At 30.1% G+C, this 24,353-nt stretch overlaps 4 protein-coding genes across 4 annotated transcripts; 3 read left to right on the top strand and 1 right to left on the bottom strand.

Annotated features, from left to right (window-relative positions):
- Positions 1 to 2,971: 2,971 nt before the first annotated feature.
- On the bottom strand, positions 2,972 to 3,731 carry LOC124910495 (50S ribosomal protein L33-like). The gene is made up of 2 exons (XM_047451139.1): positions 3,586 to 3,731; positions 2,972 to 3,387 (listed from the first exon to the last, which is right to left on the bottom strand). The coding sequence occupies exon 2, from the start codon at positions 3,383 to 3,385 to the stop codon at positions 3,203 to 3,205; it is 183 nt and encodes a 60-aa protein (XP_047307095.1). The 5' UTR covers positions 3,386 to 3,387; positions 3,586 to 3,731; the 3' UTR covers positions 2,972 to 3,202.
- A 4,632-nt stretch (positions 3,732 to 8,363) lies between these two features.
- Positions 8,364 to 10,358, top strand: LOC124946002 (protein ALP1-like). Its single transcript, XM_047486550.1, has one exon. It carries the CDS (start codon positions 8,614 to 8,616, stop codon positions 10,150 to 10,152), a length of 1,539 nt encoding a protein of 512 aa, XP_047342506.1. The 5' UTR covers positions 8,364 to 8,613; the 3' UTR covers positions 10,153 to 10,358.
- A 4,186-nt stretch (positions 10,359 to 14,544) lies between these two features.
- Positions 14,545 to 20,082, top strand: LOC124946003 (serine/threonine-protein kinase tricornered-like). Its single transcript, XM_047486551.1, has 12 exons — positions 14,545 to 14,781; positions 16,129 to 16,303; positions 17,132 to 17,215; positions 17,306 to 17,547; positions 17,637 to 17,880; positions 18,007 to 18,086; positions 18,177 to 18,261; positions 18,791 to 18,922; positions 19,020 to 19,133; positions 19,268 to 19,315; positions 19,457 to 19,544; positions 19,640 to 20,082. Exons 1-12 carry the CDS (start codon positions 14,642 to 14,644, stop codon positions 19,732 to 19,734), a joined length of 1,527 nt encoding a protein of 508 aa, XP_047342507.1. The 5' UTR covers positions 14,545 to 14,641; the 3' UTR covers positions 19,735 to 20,082.
- A 565-nt stretch (positions 20,083 to 20,647) lies between these two features.
- On the top strand, positions 20,648 to 21,212 carry LOC124946007 (17.3 kDa class II heat shock protein-like). Its single transcript, XM_047486555.1, has one exon. The coding sequence runs from the start codon at positions 20,672 to 20,674 to the stop codon at positions 21,146 to 21,148; it is 477 nt and encodes a 158-aa protein (XP_047342511.1). The 5' UTR covers positions 20,648 to 20,671; the 3' UTR covers positions 21,149 to 21,212.
- Positions 21,213 to 24,353: the final 3,141 nt, after the last annotated feature.

A 24,353-nucleotide genomic window follows, 5' to 3' on the forward strand; every position in this document is an offset into this window, starting at 1 on the left:
ACATGAATAAAGTGATTATTTGTTTACTTAACAATTTTGCAAAACTCATCATTAATTATTCTTCTAAGCAACGGAAACTTTTTAACCCACTAAGTTAACTCAAGTGTGATTTTTAAGAGACCAAATATCACAGATTCAATTCTCATTTAAAACGTTTTATGTTGAAGTGGATGTCGTTGCTACGTACGAGAGGACTGAGTCATACTAGCATCCTCCATTTACGAAAAATCTTAGTGCTCTTTTAATGTGAAAACTTTATACGGTTATTGGATCAACGAAGGACATTTTTTGTACTATGATTATTTATGATAATAACTTTTACTTGATGAACTATTTTGTTGAGTTTTATTATTATAAATTGCAATCTTCACAAAAACATAGATTAATAAAATTATTTTACACTTTCAATATAAAATATCGATGGAACTTCATGTGGGTGACGAATATCATCAAATATGGGTGATCATTAAAGTTCCACCAACATGACACAAATTAACCTATAAGGCGGCCTTTTGTCGTTAATCATTATTACTAGAACATAACAGATCGAAATGTATAGCTATATGAATATTAATTATATATTATATAGTGAGAAATTGTGATATATAATGCAAATTCAATGAATCTAAACTATGGGTGATAGAAAGTGCAAGGGACTGTTTGGGAGTTGACTATTTGGTTAAATATGGTTATTTTGATTGTGCTTCCATCTATCACTAATCATGTCAATGTCATGGAAAGAAATTCAATGTGATTTGTCAAACCCAAACAACACTCATTAGGCAACGGAAACTTTTTGTACCTCTTTCTTTTCATTATGGATTCATAATGGACATGCTTTATTTAGAACTTTTCAAATTTGTCAAATATGATCAGTCAAAAATGTCAAGCTCAATATAGTTCATTTTTGTATATGTATGGCCAACTTAGAACAACCAAATTTGATTTGATCAAGTCTCTTTTGAACTCCCCATTACCTTTTTCAAAAATTACTTTATAATTAAATGCAAATATTATTTACATTGAGAGTAGAAATGATGAAGTGACCAACTTATATCCAAGATAAAATTATTTACTATATTGTTGATTAGGAAGAAAATAAATAGTTACATAAAAACTTACACATGTAGCTTGTTCTGTCTTTCGTATGATACTTTTCTACAAATGGAACATATGTCAAACTCGTGCAAATGTGTCGACATTCCGTGACTTGACAAAGAATCGATTCAAGCGAACTAAATAAAGTAAAGAATATTTTATATCGGCTTTTTGTATTGTATACGCGAAAAAGAGAGTTTTTAGCTAAGTTTTTCAATTTAGGGTTTTTATTAGTTTTTTTTTTTACTTTCTCTCATTTTATATCAACATTGTTTAGAATTTTTTTTAAATGGATAAAACTTTCTATTTATGGTGAATGAATTAAATATTTTTCATTTTCTAGAAAAGGTATTGCCTATGCAAAGCTACAAACTTCAAAATCAAATCATGTTGTAAATGAAGATATTGAGAATAACCTTCCAAAACCAAGTTGTGTACCATCCGGTTTACAACCCACAAGTGCCCTATCTCTTTATACCCTCTTTTAGTTTATTTACATTCCAGGAAATGGAAGAGGGTTTGAATGTGTCATTTAGTGAAATTTATTATTTTATTATCATAAATAAATTCAATTGAATAAGACCTTAAGAATTATTTTTATTTTTACAAGTTGATACAGCTCTGCACAATTATGGGACGGATCGGGCAGATAATGTGTTTACCATCCCGTCCCATTTTACTTCCCCATGGCACTATTATATTATTTTCTTAAACAAAAATTATATCATTTTCTTAAAAAAATAATTATTTTTTTAATATGAAAAATAAATAAATATATTAGTAATGTTATATATTTAATTTCGTTTATAATGTTCGAAAAAAAATCGGAGTGTGATCGGAGCAGATGACACAAATACAATCCTGATCAACTACCGGTCAAACCAATGAAAAATTGCAAAAAAAATCGAGTCAAAACTGCGGGGTGTGAACAGTTTATAATTGTCATCACTGATTATGTTATCCCTTAAACCTAAAGAGTTTGTACGTGAGAATAATTGAATACATACTTTAATTTTTATATAAAATTAAAATAATTCTAAAAAAAATAAAAGAAATAATAATTACATTAATTAATTTATTTGAATAATTAATTACTTATTTTGAATTTATAAATATTAATTTACTTTATTTTTAAATCGTATCAAATAATAAAATTAAAATAATTTATAAACTTAAAAAAAATATTCAAATCATAAATTTAAAATGATAAAAATTTAACATGTTAAAAGTTTATAGTTAAATTTTACTCATTAATTATAAAATAATAAGATTTTAAAAATAAAGTCAAAATTTTAATTATCTTGTCAACTTAAATAAGATTAAGAGTTCTGGTCCTAAGACTCAATTTTATTTTTATTTTTAATTTTGGAACAGTAACGTGAAACGAATTATTGAATATCAATATATATTATAATTATCCATGGACCTTATTTTACTCTATATAACAAATTCATTTTTGGACAGTTTCAAATCTCCAACAGAGGGTCCTTGCACTTTTGGATGTCATCTTACATAAATGAATTCCATTTTTTTTATAGGATTGATCGATTTCTTACACTCATTTCCCTTGCATTCGCAGGAATGCAGACGATGCCAAAGCTTTCACAAGCCAAAGCCGAGATGATAATTGCATTTATGTGTGAATCTAATATGCCTTATACAGTCGCTAAAAGTTCAAACGATTACTTTTAAGCCAAATGAATCACTAAAATCCATTAAGATGAAGGCTCATTGCTTTTCCAGACCCACATCTCTAGTAGGCTCAGATCAATCATCTCAATATCGAGTCTGAAATTTGCTCGGAATTTGGTTTTGACTTAAATGATTTGCACAAAAGATTAGTTATCATTATTAGTGCCAACAATCTACATAATTGGACAGGTAAAACATCATATTGCACAATATAACAATGTTAGGTAAGTGGTAACACAATTAGACTGATAAAAAGCCATTCTTGATTTCATTTCAAATCAACAGATCAAGTAAAACTCATTAATCTATTTCAATGGTTCCAAATCATTATAAACCCTAAACTGTAACAAGTTGTCTAGCAATGAAATGATCAAGATAGAGATATTACATACCATGTAAAGGGTTGTCTGGTTTATTTCATCTTTGCCTCAGTAAACAAGACATGACGATTAACCCGAGGATCATACTTCCTGAATTCAAGTTTAGAATTCTGTGGAAAGTTTTTAGGGTTCTTCTTCTTCACATAAAAGAATCCAGTCCCAGCAGCAGAAACAAGTCTGATGAACATGGATGCAGTCTTCTTCTTCTGCCCCATTTCTTAACAACATTTAAGGAATTAACATACCCATTTCCAGATATCAGATAACAGATCAATTGGGTAATTCTAATATATGCTTTAAAGTTTAAACCAACATTCTTAAACTGAATCTAAATCATCCAAATGAACAACAATAAACCAGATATTTCAATGGTTAACAAACTGAAATTAACGAATTCGATTAAGTAATATCGTACCTATGATTTCTGAGAATCGGATTACCAACGGATTAGCGAATCCTTTCCTTCTTTTCCCGACGCCGCGCCCTCACTTTCTTCAGATTTTTCTGATCTTTAATTCATCAGACCGGTTTTTTTTCTGGGTTCTTACAGCAAATGGATCGGACATGTTTGTGGCTGTTCCCATGGGCTGGGTTTGAATTGAAAAGTGGCCCAATTGAAAAACAATTAGCAATATGGATTAAAGCCTATTATACAAATATCGAGTTATCTCTTAAAATTTTAAGATTTTATTTTTTTATTTTAAGTAAAATTTTAAATAGGTAAACTCTTACGATTTTAAATTTAAGATAAAAAGATTTTACGATTTTATAAATAATTTCGATTTTAGATTTTATACGATTTTAAGTTTAAAAAATAAATTTATATTTAAAAAATAAAAAATAAAGTTATTATTTATTCAAATAAATAAATTAATATAATTAATTTGGTAAGTATAATTTTTTATATTATTATTTACCTATTATTATTTTTTAATTAATTTTATATTTAAATATATAAATTTTTAAAATTGTCTAAGGATAAAATACTTAATTATATATATAAATGATAATAATATATATATTATTTTTTAAAATTAAAATTTTCAAGTAAATTTTAAATTTTACGAGTTTATAATTAGTTAACGATTTTACGTAAACTCTCGATTTTGACAATCTTGCCTGTGAAGATTAATCTTACTCGGAACTAAAGTTCTTAAAAAAATATATATATATATATATATATATCAAGTTTAATGATGTAATTTTTTTTTTAACTCTTTGGTTAGAAAATCAATGACAATATATAATTAATCAAGTTTTTGAGTTCAATATTTGAGTTGTTTGACTTTTTTTTATAATCAAGTTGCATTACTTATTTTATTGTCATTTCAATTATATATATATATATATATATATATGGAAAATCAAAGTCAGAATTTTTTTTAGTCAATATGATATTTGATATGTTTATATTTGATTGATGCCTATTAAAGTATGAATTGATTAAAAAGAATTGAGAGTTGTCTCTCTATTCTCCATACAAACCATTCAACCAAAAATTGTTATATTTTTTAAAAATATCACAATATACTGTATATATTTATTCAACTAATGTTATTGAACTTCTAGTATCATATCAAATTTTTATTTAACTTTTTTATATTTTTAATTTAAAAAATTAACACGATATTATTGTAATTTAAAGTGTTATATATATGTTTTTTTTTTTAATGATAGTATAAGATGAAGAAATGAATCAATGCATTTCTTTTTATACATGAATCAATATTTTGATTGTTTCGTTACAATGAAATGTTCATAATTTTTATAAATTAAAAAAAAGGTATGTATTGTAATGGTTAAAAATTATGTTGATTAAAATTAGTTAAATTGTATTTTATATTATGTTAAATAAACTAATAGATTATCTTTTGGGGTCATTTCCTAAATAATTTATATTTATTTTTAAAATTTCAAGAGCTGTTTTTATTCACTTTTGTCAAAATACAAATTTCTTAACCTCAAAGAATCACAGATTCTCATAATTTATCTTAGTTTTTTAATTTATTTTATTATTTTCAGCCTAAAAGTCAAACTAAACTGGTCTAAAGTTTTATGCTTTTAATAAAGAATTATAACGGCCTCATATAATAATATATATTTTTATATTTAGATTTGAATTCAAATACAAAATATTTTAAATTTAAATTTTGTTAAAAGATAAATTAAAATTGTATTTTTATGTTACTGATTAAAAAGTATTTTCATATGTAACCACGGTTACACATGTTAATTTGCTGGTAGACGTGTATAATTATTTTTTTAATTTTTTTTTTAAATAAATTTATTTATAAACATAATTCACTCAAATATCTGAAATGACAAAAATAATTTTTAAGAAATAAAACATCACCGTTTCAGTTTTCACTTAAAACGCGATGAAAATTGCATCTATGAAAATCATGATAGTTTCCTCCTTTAAAAAAAGTATTTATAAAAATAATTAGTTAATAAAATTGAGAATTTGAACCGCTAAATAGTAATATGAGTTGAATTGAAAAATATATATATAATCATTAAATTATAATATGAGGTTTATTTAAATAACCGGACAAATCTAATTTGCACTAAAAATAATTGATACTAACTTATATTTTCGTCTTTATTTAAAATTATTTACATTTTGTGTTTGTAACTAATTTGTTAATATCAAAGTTAATTAAAATTAGTTTAGAAAATTGTGCCTTTTGAATAGGAGTGAAACTATATATACATTACTAGATGTATAAAATTGAATATTCATAAAAATATTAAATCAACCAAATATCTTATACATCCAATCTACTAAATATAGGGTTTTTGATAGAAGATAACTGCAATATAATCGAATTTAAAATTATTAGATAGCCGACAAAATAAGATCAACGTGATACACTTCAAAATAAAATCAAATTAAATAGACCAAAATTAAAAAATATTCTAAAAAGCATCACATGAGTATAAATGAATGTAAATATATAAAGATCTAAGTTCAAGAAATCGAAACATCTAATAAAATGGTTGATTAATTTGAAGGCTTAATATATTCTATGACAATAAAATAGATTTTTTACATTTCTTGTGCGATTTTCTAGACATTACATTTGTTAATAAATCAATTAGATTTCCTAATCTCCTTAATAGGATCATAAGATCCAATTAGTAATTTCTTAATTAAATTTAAATGTATTAAAAAAAAATAATTCTTCTGTACAGTAAGTCCTTTTTTAGAATATTATTTATTGATTCAAACAACTATAATTTATATCATATTTGATAATTATTTTAAAAAATAGTTTTTATTTTTTAATAATAGTATAAAATTTAATAATATATAATAAACTCTGCATTTGCACGAGTAATAATATAAAAAACCGTAAAAAAATATTATGGTAAATTTTTATGAGCGGATCAACCCTCAATCCGACCAAAATATCCATTACTCTCACATATATATCCAAATTAACTACAGCTCTCGACCCAGCAATCCGGACACTTTAAAAATTAAGCATAATTATATATATATATAGAGATTAGTCTATTTACAAAAGAAAAATGAAAAAAAAAACAAATAAGAGCTAACTTAGATATTACAAATTTGAAGCCTTATATTTATATTTGTAACAAAAAAATATTACAAGCAAGACCCTTCTTCTTAATGTCATTTATCAATAATATTATAATATTTTGACACAAATTTATATATATAACTAATTTTAAAGTCAACCTCAAAGGTTTGTTTGTTGCTTATTTCTTAAGGCTATAGCTTTTTATAGGGATATATTATTATTTTCTTATTGAACGAAAAAACAAATCAAATAATAGCTTTAATTTGTTTAATGTAGGGTCAGTTTGATTGTTGCTAGTTTATACTCTTAAACAAATATAATAATATATACTCTATAATATATAAGATTACAACCATTTATTTTCATGTTTATTTTCAGTATTAATTATTACCAAAATCTCTTATTATAAAATTTTTACCTAAAAATTATCAATAAATCTTTTACCTTCAATATCAAGATTTTTCTTTCCCACTTAGATCATTTTTTTTAATATTTGTAGTCTTTCACATCATAATATTTTTTTTTTATGTAAAAAATAGTTAGAATTCTTAAATTTTAGCTTATTTACATGTTCATGTATTAACAGTTTCAAATGCCGTTAATTTATTATTTACATAATATTCATAAATAAATAAATAAATACAATGAATTAGAATTTTTATTACTAATTCTCTAAAAATTCGTTAAAATCCTCGATTTGTTAAAATTCGATAATTAAATTAGTGACATAAATATTTACTTATTTATTTATAAATTTCACGTAAATAATAAGTATTATAAAAATGATTCATACAAAATGATATAAATGAGTGTCGTTTAAGATCAACGACAAAAACATTACAAAAACTAAAAAATAACATTAAAAAAAACACAACACAAAATAGTTCACCAATGATCAAACAAAAAGAATAAATTTTAACGAGTACGAAAATCTTTTAAAAGATTAATGAGTTTCTTAACTGTTTCAAATGGTTTATCCAATGAAACCTTCATAATTATTATAATAATAGAATTATGAATTAAACACATAGATTGATAACGACCATTGAACATTGAACATTCTACGGCTTCTTTCAAGCCAATTGGTCCATATCAGAAGATAAACGAGATACGAGCCAAACGACTCAGACCAACAAAATTCATTGTCTCCATTCACATTTCCCAACAACTAATGATGATTTTCGGCATAACCCATTGAATAATAGTCAAGTTTCATAATAAGCTCAAAATCACATAAGAACAAGTGATACGCTGTCTCCACATCTATACAACACATCCAACAATAATCTGTCATAATACATTATTTTTTCATGTATTTATTATCGGTCAAAATCATTCAAATACATGACACTTCATCCAAGAACGAGATCAATTAAATAATAAATTAATCACATTTAAAACGGGATAAAAACAAAATCTCGTTTTTGTTAAGTATAACTTTAACCCTGAATATTCTAAAATGATGAAATTTAAAGAAAAATATCCAAAACATGGGAGTTAAAGTAAAGTAATATAAATAATAAAAAAATATAAAACTAATTAATTTAAGAAACGAGAAGCGCGTAAAATGTAAAAGTCGTCTTCTTTATCATAATGATGATGATCATCATCTATCTGACCTGGAAATGGAAGTTTCTTCAGAGAGGAACGCGTTCACACCTATTCAGTATTCACACGTCTCTTATTTTTTTCTCTTTCTCTCTCCTCAATTTCCTCTTTCACGCCTTTTCGTCTGCAAAATCCAATCCATCTTGTTTCCGTTCTCATTATCAATATCCAATCCCTAATTGTCGTCATTTCCAATACCCTTTTCACACTATAACCCATTAACCCATTAGGGCTACCTCATATATGAAACCCATCTCTCACCCTGTAGATTCTACTAATTCCAAACCATGGCTCAATTGAACGACACTGTTTCCATTACCAGTAGCAGGCGGAGAAAACGGACAAAGGACGGCAACGACATCAACCACGGAGATCCGGATTGCGACCCGGAGAACAACAAACACGATGAAGAAGAAGAAGAAGGTGGGGGGCAGAAGGAGTTCAAAGAGATAATCACTTCTCTAATATTGCTTGAAGAGCAAGAAAAATCCGATTTTGATGAATTGAAGAAATCTCGATATGAAGAGAAGCAAATGTTCGAGGAGAATCACAAAAAGAGGACTGTCGCCATGCTCGATTACTACGATAAATTACAGGGTTGCTATGAAAATCAGAACGAATCGGAGAAAGTTAAACAGAGAAAGTCTCGTGCTGGAACCGCCATCGCGGTTGTTACTGCTGCGACTGCTACGGCCGCGGCTATCGTTGACTCCGAACAGACCGCTAGTAGCGGCGGTGCGGGAACCGCGACGGCTGGAGGAGGACAGCAGAGGAGGTTGTGGGTTAAGAGTAGGTCACAAGCTTGGTGGGATGAATGTAACAGTCCTGAATTTCCAGAGGAGGATTTCAAGAAAGCATTTCGTATGGGTAAGGAGACATTTGATTTGATATGTAATGAGTTGAGTTCTGTTGTCGCGAAGGAGAATACGACTCTTAGAGATGCTGTCCCTGTTCGACAGCGTGTTGCTGTTTGCATATGGAGATTAGCTACCGGGGAGCCTCTTCGATTGGTATCCAAAAGATTCGGACTTGGAATCTCTACCTGTCATAAGCTTGTTCTTGAGGTATGTAAAGCAATTCGTGAGATTCTAATGCCCAGATACCTCCAATGGCCTGATGAGGAATCAATTAACAAGATAAAGGAGAATTTCGAAGCGATTTCGGGTATATCAAACGTTGTTGGATCAATGTACACAACCCACATACCCATAATCGCTCCGAAGATAAGCGTGGCTGCTTATTTCAACAAACGACATACTGAAAGAAACCAGAAGACTTCATATTCAATTACAGTTCAGGGTGTTGTTGATCCAAGAGGGGTGTTTTCAGATGTCTGCATTGGCTGGCCAGGATCAATGCCAGATGATCAGGTTTTGGAGAAATCAGCTCTTTATCAGAGAGCAAACGCAGGCCTTCTGAAAGACATGTGGATTGTTGGGAGTAGCGGTTATCCTTTAATGGATTGGGTTTTAGTACCATACACTCAGCAACACTTAACATGGACTCAACATGCTTTGAATGAGAAGACCGGTGAGATTCAAAGGATTTCGAAAGATGCATTCGCTAGGTTGAAAGGAAGATGGTCATGTTTACAGAAGAGAACAGAGGTGAAACTTCAGGACTTGCCAATGGTTCTAGGGGCATGCTGTGTATTGCATAACATATGTGAAATGAGAAACGAGACTATGGATCCGGAGCTGAAGATTGATCTGATAGACGACGAGATGGTACCAGAGAATGGAATTAGATCGACGGCTGCAATGAAGACACGCGATTCCATCGCACATAATCTCTTGCATCATAACCGTGCAGGAACCTCTTTCTAATTGAGGTGCATTTCTATATCATCCAACTTGATTTTTTTTTATACAAATTATTAAGTAAATGTGGTTTGAAACCAAATGGAATTATTCTTACTTGTAGTCTTGTAGATTGCATGCATACAAAACAATGTAAAACCTAAACCCTAAATGGATTGGAAACTTATATTGTATTTTGAACAACTATTTTAGAATGAAAATGTTTCTTCTCATCATCAAGATAGTTAGTTAAGATTTGAAATGTATTTATGAATTGCAGAGGATTGATTTAGTAAAATTTGATTGATTTAATAGAAACTGTTAATAATTTGACAGTATAGTTAGCTGCAGATGTTTGGGATTTGAGAGTAGAAGTCTTGGTCATGAATAGGTCATGATCCATTAGAATTGGGGGAGACAATTTGTCTGTTATTGCAGCAATAATGGATGAGGAAAATGGAATTAATAATAGAGGATGAGGATAAACCAACCAACCATTTGCCAATCCCATTATATTATATTATATTATATTACATTACATTACTAGTGTATATAATAACCACTACTATACACATAATACATGTCCTCCAATCTCAATCATACAAATACAATGGTCATCTTTTGATTGCCCATCCTATTTCATTACTAGCCCTATCCGATTCGATCCATTCTCTTGCGTGTCACTTGTGACTAGGTATGGTGATCATCGCAGTCTCATGACCGTTGAATTTGGTCACTTGAATTTGATCCATTCTCTCTGTGAGTTGATGTTGAAGCTGAAAGAAAAGGGGTCAAGGATGAAATCTTTTGTCACTTAAATTAAACGATTTAATTCTTTGGTCACTTAAATTAAACGAATTAATGGTTAAAATGTCAGTAATGTTATATTTTTTAAAAGTTGAGGATCAGGAATAGACCTTCCAACTCTGCCTCATAACATTTTCTATCATTTTCGCCCTGTTTGGGTTTTGGAATCCTGCTGGGATGGAACATAACGCTCAAATTTACTAATACTTTAAGGGACCATTAAGCCAAATTCAATATATATATATTTTTTAATTTGATTATGAAAACTAATTTATATATTAAAGTGAAGAAAATTTATGAAATTAATATAATTAGGATAGTTCAAATGTCAAGACCGTCAACCAAGCATAAACCTGAAAAAAAATGATACTAGAACACAAATGATACCAGAACACAAATAATATATCATGGTCGCCCGACTAATCCTGCAAACAAAAGATACCCATAACACAAATATCATCGCCGCGTCAAACTGAGTAATTTTTTAAGTGGCTGAATGCAGAAAAAAAGATGTTTGTGTTGTCTAGCATAGGTCGGCCAACCGACCCTGAAAACAAATGATATCCCCTAACACAAATATCATCTCGTCCAAACTAAGTAAATTTGAATTGGCTGTATTCAGAAAAAAGATGTATATGTTGTCTAGCATAGGAACAAACATAATTATAGCAAAAATTGATGTAATTTGGGAGTGAGCATTATATATTTGCTGGAACAATTCATGTTACAGAAATGACCATCTCTAGTCCAGTTTATAGGAATTTGTGCATTATATTATTAATAGTATTTGTTTGGAAGCAGTTAAATCCAAGCTGCTAAATGGGGAGTTGAACTCACTCATGTTTGGAAACTCTTTTTAATTACAACATGTAGCCAGCTCAGATGGGACCGACCAGCTCTGGTTATACACAACATGTTGATTTGTACAAAAACAAAATACTCATACATGACTAGTCTGGTCCATTGCACTTTTTCAATTTTCCTACCTTAATATTTCTGCCCTATATTTTTTTAAAAGGTCACAAGAATAAGACATCAAATAATAATAATTAACTTTATATGTTTAAAATAAAATAAAATAAAATAAAATAAAAGAGTATATCATTACATAAATGATAATTTTTTATTTATTTATTTATAAAAAACAGTTTTCAGTCCACTTGTTTATTTATACTAAATGTAACCAACATCCAACAATTATTTATTGATTTCTCAACCAGTGCGTTTTTAAACCTACATGATTTTTACTTAAAACGTCTTAAGTTAAAGTTGATGATAGCGTCATACAAAACTTAGAAAAAAAAGTTGAATAAAATATGATTAAAATTATTATTAAGAATTTTAATTTTCTTTTTTTATGAATTTTTTTAACTATCTAATTATTCAATTTATTAATTAAAATATTTTTTATAAAATTTAAATATTATATAAACAAGACATTATAATACTAATAAAAAATTAAAACAATTTATCTTTTCATCGAATAAGACATTAGTAGACTTGTTTTATTCTAAAACCTAACAATCACATCATCAATTTAATTTATTTATTAAAATACTAAAATTATCTCATTAATTATTAAATAAAAATCTAAAAAGATAAAAATATAATTTGATAAATAAAACCAATATTTTTATACTTTTAAACAAACAATATTTTTTTTTTTGAAAAAAACTCGAACAAAACCCATAAAAATCAATCACTCAAACAAGCCCTAAAAGGCTTTATATCTTGTCTATTTGGGTTCTCCAAAATTTTGGTAATATGATGTAATATGCTATTTGAACTTGAACAGTTTCCCAAACTATTAGTTTGGCGTTCACTTTCCCAAACTAACCTAGTTTGTTCATTTATTTCCAAACTAACCTAGTTTACTATTCAAACTCAGTTTTTTTTTTATTTTTTTAACATTTCAAATTTATTTTATATATATAGATATATATATTTAAATTATTATTTATATAAACTAAATTATTTATATTTTGATATATATTTTAAATTATTATTTTTATAAATTTGATTATTTATATTTTGATATATAATTTAAATTATTTTTTTATAAATTTAATTATTTATATTTTAATATATATATATATTTACATTTCAAATTTATTATATATATATATTTACATATATATGTGGGAGTATGATTTTCATCCCCATAAATTTATTTTTTTTACTATTCAAATTATTATTTATATTTATTGGGTTGTCTTTTATTAAAATAATTTTGACAACTTTTCATTCAAATTATTATTTATATTTATTGGGTTGTCTTTTATTAAAATAATTTTGACAACTTTTTATTCAAATTATTATTTATATTTATTGGGTTGTCTTTTATTAAAATAATTTTGACAACTTTTCATTATGATATAATTTCACAATAAAAATTTTATCAATTTTTATTGTGTTGTCTACCTAAAAATATGTCTTAAGTTAATGAACTATTAAATATTTATATTAAAATATAAATAATTAAATTTATAAAAAAATAATTTAAATTATATATCAAAATATAAATAGTTAAATTTATAAAATTAATAATTTAAAATATATATCGAAATATAAATAATTTAGTTTATATAAATAATAATTATATATATATATATATATATATATATATAATAAATTTGAAATTAAAAAAAAAAAAAAAAAAAATGAGTTTGAATAGTAAACTATGTTAGTTTGGGAATAAATGAACAAACTAGGTTAGTTTGGGAAAGTGAACGCCAAACAAGGTTAGTTTGGGAAACTGTTCTTTGAACTTATCCAAAAAAAATAGAAAAAAAATAAAGTTAGCCTTTACCCGAAGAAAAAATTATATGTCCATTTTTTATTACCTGGAATTTATTTTTCTTATTAATTGTGTTACCATTTTTTATTTATTTATGCATTAGTTATAATTTATAATTTAAATTTTATTACAAATTAATCAAATTTGATACTAGTTATACATATTAATTACTCAATCCATATCTCATTAAATGATATATTATTAGTATTATTAATTTTTGTAAGTAAGTATCAAAATAAGTTGGTGTCTTGAATTAACAACATAATTTACAAATTATCTAGTCTATTCCTGTATTTTTTTTAAAAAAAGAGGTTAGAGATAATAGGATTTTATAATTGAAATATGTTTTAATAATAATTTTCTATTTTTTATTTTACAAAGTAAAAATAATAAATATATTGTTTATATAATTACTCAAAAGCCAAAATCGGTGACCCATATTTTTTTAATAGTAAATCAAATTGAAGATTACAATAATATGACATAATAAAATAAATTATTATTATTATATTTTTTTTTTATTAAAGATTCTCTTAAAAGAGAATCCAACCAAACAAAGGGTAAAAGAAGAAAAAACAATAGTGAGAAAATGTCGTCCTAGTCACGTTTGGCTTACGTGTCGATCGAGAATTGGATGGTTGATAGTTTTATAATGGGGGCTCAAAAACAGAGGATTACAGCCTTTTTCTACATTGGCTGGATCTGATGATGAGGTGGGAGGGGGGGGACAGACGCCAGTGAGGATTGCTTAGGTTCGGCTTTCCATCTCCTCGTTGTCGCAATTAATATAAAAGCTGCTGTCTTTTTTTTTAGAGAGAGAAACCACAGTTCCCATTTCATTCATATACAGTTCAGAGCAAAAGCAAAGGAAAGCAAAGCAAGCAGAGAAGAAATCTCAGGGGAAAAGAAAGAATGGATTCGGAGGATTATAGCAAAGGGGAAAGCGAAGTTCTTGGCTCCAGCTTGACGATGGAGAAAGTAGCTGCGGCTAAGCAGTTTATAGAGAATCATTACAGAGCTCATATGAAGAATATACAAGAGCGAAAAGAGAGGTAATTTCTTCCCCCAACTCTTCAAATTCAGTTTTGATCGTTTTGGATTGAGCTTTTTTACTGTTAAGATCTAGCTCTATTAATTTGATTTGCTGAGAAAATGTTGTGGGTCGGGGTGGGGGAAGAAAATGGTACTCACATTGTGAATCCTCAATTAAGCTAAGAGCAACAGTAATGAGTGTTGATTCAATTGTGTTTTCCACACTGGAATCACCCTTGAAGATACTCAGATTGTTAGAAGGATGATGGGTTGGTTATTTGGCGATTTTCTTTATTTTCTGATGAAAAGTTTAGTAGTTTTGTTGGGTATATCTTGGATTTTACTATGGTAATGTAATGGATGTCTTTCAGTTCTATCATTGGGTAAGGCAACACATGATCTAGAGAAGATACTATGTCATTTATGTGGTGTATGTAATGCAGGATAAGGGTTCAATCTGCAAATGATTTTTTATTTTATTTTTATAATTAGAAATTATAGATTGAAAGGTCTTCATACTTTTCCTTCTTGAATCTAATTGAAGTTAGTTTGCCTTGGGTTGAATTTTATATACACTTTTGGCCATGATCAAGTAGTAACATTTCACTGATCATGGAAAGTTTAACATCACTTTAAGGAGACAAAAATGGCAGGTTTCTATGTGTATAATAATGAATACTCGGTTGCATATATGGAAGTTCATTCCCAAATTAGAATCTGACTATGGTAGATTTTGTGGCAAGGTTACTTTCACTCTGTTCTTTCGTATTATCCTCAGGTGTTTCATTATTCAGCTTGTTCCAGAGAACTGAATCAGCACTGGCTGGTGTAGAAACTTTAAGCTAATGATTTAAAATAATTCTTGTCAATATTTAAGGTAGGGGGAAATAAAAAATATACTAAGTTCGAGGGAGAGAATACAGATTTTTTCTCTCTATTTATCACCATCACCATAGGCTAGGCATATTTTTGCTGTCAGGAGTAATATACTGCTTTCTACTTATTTCAATTTCTGTTTTGGTGTACATATGTGATGTTGAAATACTATGGTTTAGGATAAGAATTTTTAAGAGCATAATTTTGTTGTTTTCTAATAAGAGGAACATTTGTCACAAGGTGGTGCTTGAAGAATTTGAACATGACGATGTTGGGAAGTCATTGTTGTCCCCTATTAAATATTATGTTGCAATGTGTAACGTCTAAAAATCATTTTTAAGTTTCGAATGTAGCCTTTTTCTCGAGTCTTATTTCACTATTATGTAACCATGATCATATTTTACAGTAAAGATGAAATGGGTAATAGTGCTTTAGAAATTTGATGATTCACTTAGCTTACTGCATCGGCATGATGATTTTTGTGGCTGCAGAAGATGGGTACTGGAGAGGAAGTTAGCTACATCGGATGTGCCAAAGGAAGAACAATTTAATCTAATCAAAGACTTAGAGCGGAAGGAGACAGAATACATGCGACTTAAAAGACATAAGATATGTGTTGATGACTTTGAACTTTTGACTATCATTGGGAGAGGTGCATATGGAGAGGTTAGTTCTATTTGTAGATTTTTACCCTATACAGCTTCGAATAGCTTCTTAGTTCACGCTTATACCTACTGGCTACTACCATATGGTAGCCTTTTCTCTTTCATCATTTGAACTTTGCATTTTATGTAGTCAAGTTATGTGTTATGAGGTTTTAAGAAACATAATACCCTGAATGTCATAGTATTGATAGTATTTCACATACTTAAACTTATTATTAGAATCTTGAACTTAAGAAGGCTGGGTTCTCAAGTTGTGGTTTCAGTTGCAGGAGGTTATTGCTTCCATGGACCATTCTATGGTTTCTATATAAACCTATTGTTTCCATCCTTTGTATTGTGGATTTGGTTATTAGCTAATTGTTGAGGATTAGTTTTGGAGCATTGTTTCATCCCTTTGTGCGTGCATCTCTTGGCATGTTTATATTGTTGTACATGGCTGGCTGTGGCTGTGCCTTCCTCTTATTATAAGTGGTGTGACCCCTTTCTGCTTTCGACATACTAAACTTTTTACTTTGTTGAAATGTGATTTAAAACATTAACTCAGGAAGTTTGTTCAACTCAAGTTGGAGATGTGGCTCTTATTAATATAATATGCCAACTGGATCTCAAATGAGGAAAATAGTAAGAATTCCATATGCCAACCATATGTTTGTTCATAATGGTGCAAGTTTTTTTCATTGAAGCTTGGCTGTGGTTGTCATCTTCTGTTGAATTGTCTTCCCAGCAATTTTGTTTGTAAACATTTGCAGTCATAATTCTATGTGCATCCTACACTGATTTCTTTTTGGTTCATCCATAAACATGCAACTGTTTTCCTTTTGTCAAACAGGTCCGTCTGTGCAAGGAGAAGAAGTCTGGAAATATTTATGCGATGAAAAAACTGAAGAAATCTGATATGCTCAGCAAAGGACAGGTGAGATATATAAAGATCTTAAAGTTACATCATTTTTCGTTTTTGTTTCTTAAATCTGGTGTAATTCGCAAAATGTTTGTTTGATTGTAGGTTGAACATGTTAGAGCTGAGAGAAATTTGCTTGCAGAAGTGGCGAGTCACTGCATTGTGAAACTATACTATTCGTTCCAAGATGATGAGTACTTATACTTGATTATGGAATATCTTCCTGGCGGTGACATGATGACACTCCTAATGAGGGAAGATATTTTAACTGAAGATGTAGCTAAATTTTATATTGCTCAGAGTGTTCTTGCTATTGAATCCGTTCACAAACATAACTATATCCACAGGTTTGTAGAAATTGTTTGTTTTTTATTTCTGCAATTTGCCATTTTTATGCTTGTGTACTAGTAATTGTAACTTAATTATGTCTTATCAGAGATATTAAACCGGACAATCTCCTGTTGGATAAAAATGGTCACATGAAGCTCTCTGATTTTGGTCTTTGCAAGCCTCTTGACTGTAGAACTTTGTCTACACTCAAAGAAGATGAACCCATGGAGGATGAAAATGTGAAGGAACCTATGGATATTGATGGAAGTAATCATGATTCTGATAATAGGAGTATTGGGAGAACTCGTAGTGAACAACTTCAGCATTGGCAGATGAACAGGAGGAAGTTGGTAAGTACTAATTCCCGATATTGATACTTGATGTTAGGTTTCAAGCACAATTTTTCTTGTGGTGAGAAGTTAAATTCATTTTTGTCCAAAGTATTGCTTAACTTTTTTCTTGTCTTGATTTGGAAGGCATTTTCTACGGTGGGAACACCCGATTATATTGCACCTGAGGTGTTATTGAAGAAGGGATATGGCATGGAGTGTGACTGGTTAGGAAAACAGCTTTTCAGACATTTTTTTTTTCTTAAGCTATTCATTTTTAATTATGAGTAATCATATATTTGTTGTATTTGCTGCAGGTGGTCATTAGGTGCTATTTTGTATGAGATGCTTGTGGGATATCCTCCATTTTACTCTGATGATCCTATAACAACTTGCCGAAAGGTAATATTTATTTTTTCAAAAAAATCTAAATCATCTGCTTTAATGAAATGTGTGGCCGAAAATCCTGCTAAATGTTATTGTTAAAATTCAATATTGCATCTTAAGACTATTCTATTAGATTTTTATCCGACAGAATCAGGCGGTTTCATACTGATAAGGTGTGTAGAAAATATTACAGACATCAGTTTCATATTCTCATAAATTCTATCATTTGGGAAACCTCGAGGACATTAAGAATTTATGCTATCAACCCTTTTGAAACTTTTCTGTTCAAACTCTATCATTTATTTTAGGGTCTGGTCAACAAAAAATGTCATGTATTTTGTTAGTTTGAACAAAAAATGATTTTAAAGGCGAATTTCAAATTTAACGAATACTTTGAGGGATTATTTATTGATGTACTGTTTCACTAAAAAAAGGTGCAGCTTCTTGATCATATCCATTAGCTTGCTTGTACAACTGTTCCATTATGTTAAATCACTTTTCAAATTTGACGAATACTTTAAGGGATTATTTGAATGAATGATAGATTGTCCACTGGAGAAATCAATTGAAATTCCCAGAGGATGCAAAGTTGTCAATTGAGGCGAAGGATCTCATTTGCAGGTTACTCTGTGATGTTGAACACAGACTGGGGACTGGAGGAGCTTACCAACTTAAGGTATAATTCTAAATGAATGATATATATAATTACATTTTCTTCCAGAATGATGTGTTAGATTTGTTCCTGATTTCTGGTTTCCTACTGTCATCGACAGGCTCATCCTTGGTTTAATGATATTATATGGGATAAGCTGTATGAGATAGATGCAGCATTTAAACCAGAAGTCAACGGAGAGTTAGACACCCGAAATTTTATGATGTTTGATGAAGTAATTCCTATAAATTCCCCCTTACTCTTGTTTCAAATGTAGCAAATATCATTCATTCCGCAAGTACTTCTCATGATGGTTTGTCAAAGTCTTGTAACTGATGGAATCATTTTGTTATTTGGGCTTTTTAACAGCTAGGTCCACCGACATCTGCAAAATCTGGCTCTGGATCCTCGAGAAAGGTTTGTTTGTTTGTTTCTCTACCGTGTTTTCACAAAAATGTATACGATTTGAGGTCTTAACCTTCTTGATGTCTTAATCCAGCACCAATATAATTGATTTTTTGTTGCATAAATGACAAATCTTCTTTGGATTGTGTATAGTTGCATTTGACTCCGAAAGATTTGAACTTTGTGGGGTATACATACAAGAATTTCGATGCTGTCAAGGCAGCACTCCGTAATTCATCTGGTATGTGATCAGTTCTTAGTTTTGTTACTTAGATTTGACCTTTTTTAAATAGAGTTTGTGTTGAGTTGAGTGAACTGATATTAGAATGATTTCAGGTGTATTAAAAAATGGTAAAAATGGGAGAGGTGAGGAAGCAGATGTACAAATGTATGCAGCAGCATCAACTGGTGATGATGCTATGTCACCATAATAAGCTGATGTTTTTGTTTTTGTTTTTTCTCATTTGAAAACTTCCATGGAAGCCGATGATGATGATGATGCATAGGTTCTAGGGTTTCATAAGGAAGTAAGGGATTAGAGTTTTGTGATTGTGTAAAAGAGAAGAATAGTTTTTGTGTGTGTAGTAGGATCTTTGAAGAAGATGGCAGAACTACCCAGGTTGGCAGGATAAAGCTTGTCTTCACTTGAGGCAGTTTCTGATTTTTATCTTTTTTTTTGAAAAATTAATTTTTGTAAGTTGGTGAACAACAACCATCATAACAACTCTGTAGTTTCTCTATTTAACCTCCCAAATTTCGATAAACAAATATTATTATTATTACAATTTGTCTTTTTTATAATTGTGTGAACAACACTGTTATTGAATTACTTGTGGGAAGGTTTTGCTATTTCATGCATCATATGGCTAGTTGTTGTATGCTGACTAATTTTAAAAAATAAACATATATATCACTACCTATTAAATTACTTAATTAAGCAATTAAAATACCATAAATTTATTTTTATTAAATTTAAATATAAAATATATTTTTGTTAATTCATCCTCAGAGTCAAATATCTTATTTTCTGAGTTCTAAAAAACTCAAGATCAAACATGTTTTTAAGTTTAAAATTGAAATTTTAAAATATTAGTTATTTAATCAACTTTTTAAATAAAACAATTTACTTTCATCATCTTCATCAGGAGTTCTAGAAGTATAAAGAAGGTCCCAGATTTTCTGTTCTACTTCTTCTTCTTCTTGACTTGTCTAGAATCTTCATTGGCTACATTATAAATCATATCGATCGCCTTCCATTCCAATGAAATGAAGACCAACAATTAAACAAACAAACAAACAGAAACCCAACATCATATCAGATAGGATCAAGTGATCAACGAATTAATTAAGATAAGAAGAAGAGAAGAAATGGACATGAGGATTATGAACTTCGATTCCCCTGCTTTTTTCCAAGCTCTCCAAAACCTCGTCGATGGCGGAGCAGGTGAGAAGGGCTCAGCCCCAACGCAGGATTACGTTCGAGACGCCAAGGCGATGGCATCTACGCCGGCGGATGTGAAAGAGTATCCGAACTCGTACGTGTTCATAATCGACATGCCTGGTCTGAAATCGGGCGACATTAAGGTGGAGGTAATGGAGGAGAATGTTCTGATCATCAGCGGCGAAAGGAAGAGAGGGGAGGAGGAGGAAAAGGATGGCGGCGCAAAGTACGTAAGAATGGAGAGAAGGGTTGGGAAATTCATGAGGAAATTTGCCTTGCCGGAAAATGCAGATACGGAAGCAATCGCGGCTGTCTGTCAGGATGGGGTTTTAACTGTTACGGTTAAGAAACTGCCGCCGCCGGAGCCCAAGAAACCTAAAATCATTCAGGTGAAGATTGCTTGAGCCCCCAATGTTTCCCGGCGTTCATATGGGGAAATTGGACAAAATGACCCTGAAGAAAGGGCTATTTGCCTCCGTGGTCACCAGATAATTGAAATTGATCTGATGACCACTTTATTTTTTTTGGACAAAAATATCATTTTCGCGTAACGCGAAGGGACTTCGCGTTTCGCGAAGGGAGTTTTTTTTTATATAAATACTTAAAAAATTTTATTTCGGCATTTTCTTTCTCTCTCTTCCCTCTCTTTCCTCTCTTCTCTTGACGGCGTCGGCACGGCGTCGGCACGGCGAAACCCTAAACCAAAACCTAAACGAACACATTATACAGATCGACGACGAAAACTCGTTCTAATATCAGGTGATTGGATCGATTTATGTTATTATTTCCATTGTGTTCATCTTTAAACCCTAAATCATGAGATTTTTTTATTGTTTATCTTATTGTTCATCTTGGTTGTTCATCTTGTCGATGATATGTTTGCAGTTAATGATGCTCTGATTCGGTTTCGTTTCAGGAAACATTAATTTAATTTTCACGACTTCACGTTTCGCGAAGGCCTTCACGTTTCGCGAAGGGCTTCACGTTTCGTGAAGGACTTCACGTTTCGCGATGGCTTCACATTTTAGTCTTTGTATAATGTTATCTTCACTTCAGTACCAGTTTTAGTTCTTGGACTTTTTGACAAGGTATATCTTTGCCTCTGTCTGATTCTATTTATTTTGGATAATCGTGAACCGGAAAAGTAAATTGTTTGTGTTTTATAATAGGATGTGAGTGCATCTCTTTCAAAGCAGTACCCTCAATTGTACAAGGAAGGAATAAGAAATACTTCTTCAAATGGAGAGTTGTAGTGGCCTTGGCTGTGTTTTAAGTTTACCAATCATTGGTGATCTATAAATTTGTAGCCATTTCCAGTTATACAAGTGTTGACTCAACTGTCAGGATGTTTGGCCTTCCCTTATGATCACCAGATGGTTCAGGAAATGCATGCAAATGAAATAGATATTAGTAGCAGTATAGGGTTGGTGGAGGTTGGTACTACCAGCTCAATCCAGAGGAATCGAGGAGATTTGCAATGGCATGGCTTCCTCAAGAGGGATCTAAACATACATGTTTTGCATTTGATTCACCCGGTTACGAATCCTTCTTTGCATCTCAAGCCGGTGAGCTTGCACCTCTCAAGGCATGGGATGTTGCTAGAAGAGCCAGCATGAGAGGAAGGAAACAACTTCTTTTGTATATTAGTTTCATTCTTTTAGGAGTACAGTCTTCAAGAAAAAGATGTATACTCTTACAGATATACAGTCTTCAGGAAAAAGATGTATACTCTTACAGATATAGTATGTTCCAATAACTTACAAAATCATTGTTGAAATTTTAGACAATTTTCTTATTGAATTGTGATTTTTGTTAAAGATGCATGTAACAAATATCAGTTTCAAATAAAGCATTGTGGTGGGTTCCTATAGATTTTGATTTATATATATTATTTAGATGGTCGATGAAATGAATAGTCGTTTAAATGCGACAAATAAACCATTATGAAAGAAAATAAAATAAACATATTAAAAAGTGTGAAGATCTTCCGAAATGGAAATGAGATCCTAATCGAATCTGTCGGATTTCAAGATTGAATTTCATATAATATCAAAATATAGCATTATCTACATTTTTCATATAATGTCAAATGACAGCCTAAATTTGTTGAAAAATAACGCCCATCACAAACTCGCAAATCTAAGTCTCAAAATATTTATTTTCCAACTAAGGCATGGATTGCCAGAAGACGAAGGCACCCACTGTCATTCCAAAGAAGGTAGATACTTTCACCATCTTCTTCCTCTTGCAAGCCCTAATTGACTTTGTTTCTTCTGCTTTTGCCAAAGAGAGACCAACAAAACACATTACAAAGGAGATTAGGTTATGATCTAGATCGAATACAAATAGAATTCTTCAATAATCAACTAGATCCTAGTACAGAAATACTAGCCCTAACTAGCAATGCACGGGATTGAAGCTGCAAGTAAGAAGACATTATGATAAGACAAATTAATCCGAAAATAACCTAGGCGAGATCAAAGATGAATCATTAGAAGAAGAAGATTCAATAAGCATTCACATGATTCTTAATTCGGATCGAGGGAGGGAGAGAGAGACCGACCTGAAGAAGTTCTTGACTTACAAATTAGGGCTCATCGACCGTCTGGGCCTTCGCGAAACGTGAAGTCCTTCGCGAAACGTGAAGCCTTCGCGAAACGTGAAGGCCTTCGCGAAACGTAAAGTCATGAAAATTAAATTAACGTTTAGGTTTTGGTTTAGGGTTTTGCCGTGCCGACGCCGTGCCACCGCCGTCAAGAGAAGAGAGGAAAGAGAGGGAAGAGAGAAGTGAGAGAAAGAAAATGTCGAAATAAAAATTTTTAAGTATTTATATAAAAAAAACTACCTTCGCGAAACGCGAAGTCCCTTCGCGTTACGCGAAAAGGGTATTTTTGTCCAAAAAAAATAAAGTAGTCATCAGATCAATTTCAATTATCTGGTGACCACGGAGGCAAATAACCCTTTCTTCAGGGTCATTTCGTCCAATTTCCCTTCATATGAGGAGAGCTGTTTTATTATCCTTTAATTTAATGTATTGTGTTTTACTTACTTATCTTATGCTTGTAATCGAAACTAAAAATTATTACTTTATTTTAATATTTTATAAAATTTATATATTAAATACAAAAGTATATTTTAGTCATCTTATCGCCACCAAACAAACCTATTATATGAGTCTGTTTTAGATTTTATGTATGAGTCTGTTTTAGATTTTATGTTTGAAATGTTATAAAAAACTTCTATATATGAGTCTATTTTAGATTTTATGTAGTAGCGTTACTAGCGTAGTTATTTTCAAATAATGTGTTACGACTTGTTTCGTAAAGTGTTTATGGGTTCTTGATTTCAAAAATCAAGTTCTTGATCTTTAGGGTATGGGTTCTTGATTTCAAGAATCAAGTTCTTGATCTTTAGGACCAGGTGAAAATTCAAGTTCAAGAATCAAAGTGCAGCGAAAGGTTTTTAATAGAGAATTTAGGATGAAGGGATAGAAAAATCAACCTTATATAGTTGATGTCTTGCCCCAAAATATTCGGTTACAACTACTTAAAAAATAACAGAATTCGGTTTGTAAAATAAAAAAGAAAAGCAAAACAAAATATTAAAACA

Source organism: Impatiens glandulifera, chromosome 7 (genome assembly GCF_907164915.1).
Source record: "Impatiens glandulifera chromosome 7, dImpGla2.1, whole genome shotgun sequence".
Classification (NCBI taxonomy): Eukaryota; Viridiplantae; Streptophyta; class Magnoliopsida; order Ericales; family Balsaminaceae; genus Impatiens; species Impatiens glandulifera.

Bases quoted from the DNA above. Each gene is read 5' to 3' on its own strand.
- LOC124910495 (XM_047451139.1), bottom strand. From the start codon at position 3,385: ATGGGGCAGAAGAAGAAGACTGCATCCATGTTCATCAGACTTGTTTCT.
- LOC124946002 (XM_047486550.1), top strand. From the start codon at position 8,614: ATGGCTCAATTGAACGACACTGTTTCCATTACCAGTAGCAGGCGGAGA.
- LOC124946003 (XM_047486551.1), top strand. From the start codon at position 14,642: ATGGATTCGGAGGATTATAGCAAAGGGGAAAGCGAAGTTCTTGGCTCC. The intron at 17,216-17,305 runs GTGAGATATATA...GTTTGATTGTAG, and splicing joins ATATGCTCAGCAAAGGACAG to GTTGAACATGTTAGAGCTGA. The intron at 19,545-19,639 runs GTATGTGATCAG...GAATGATTTCAG, and splicing joins AGCACTCCGTAATTCATCTG to GTGTATTAAAAAATGGTAAA.
- LOC124946007 (XM_047486555.1), top strand. From the start codon at position 20,672: ATGGACATGAGGATTATGAACTTCGATTCCCCTGCTTTTTTCCAAGCT.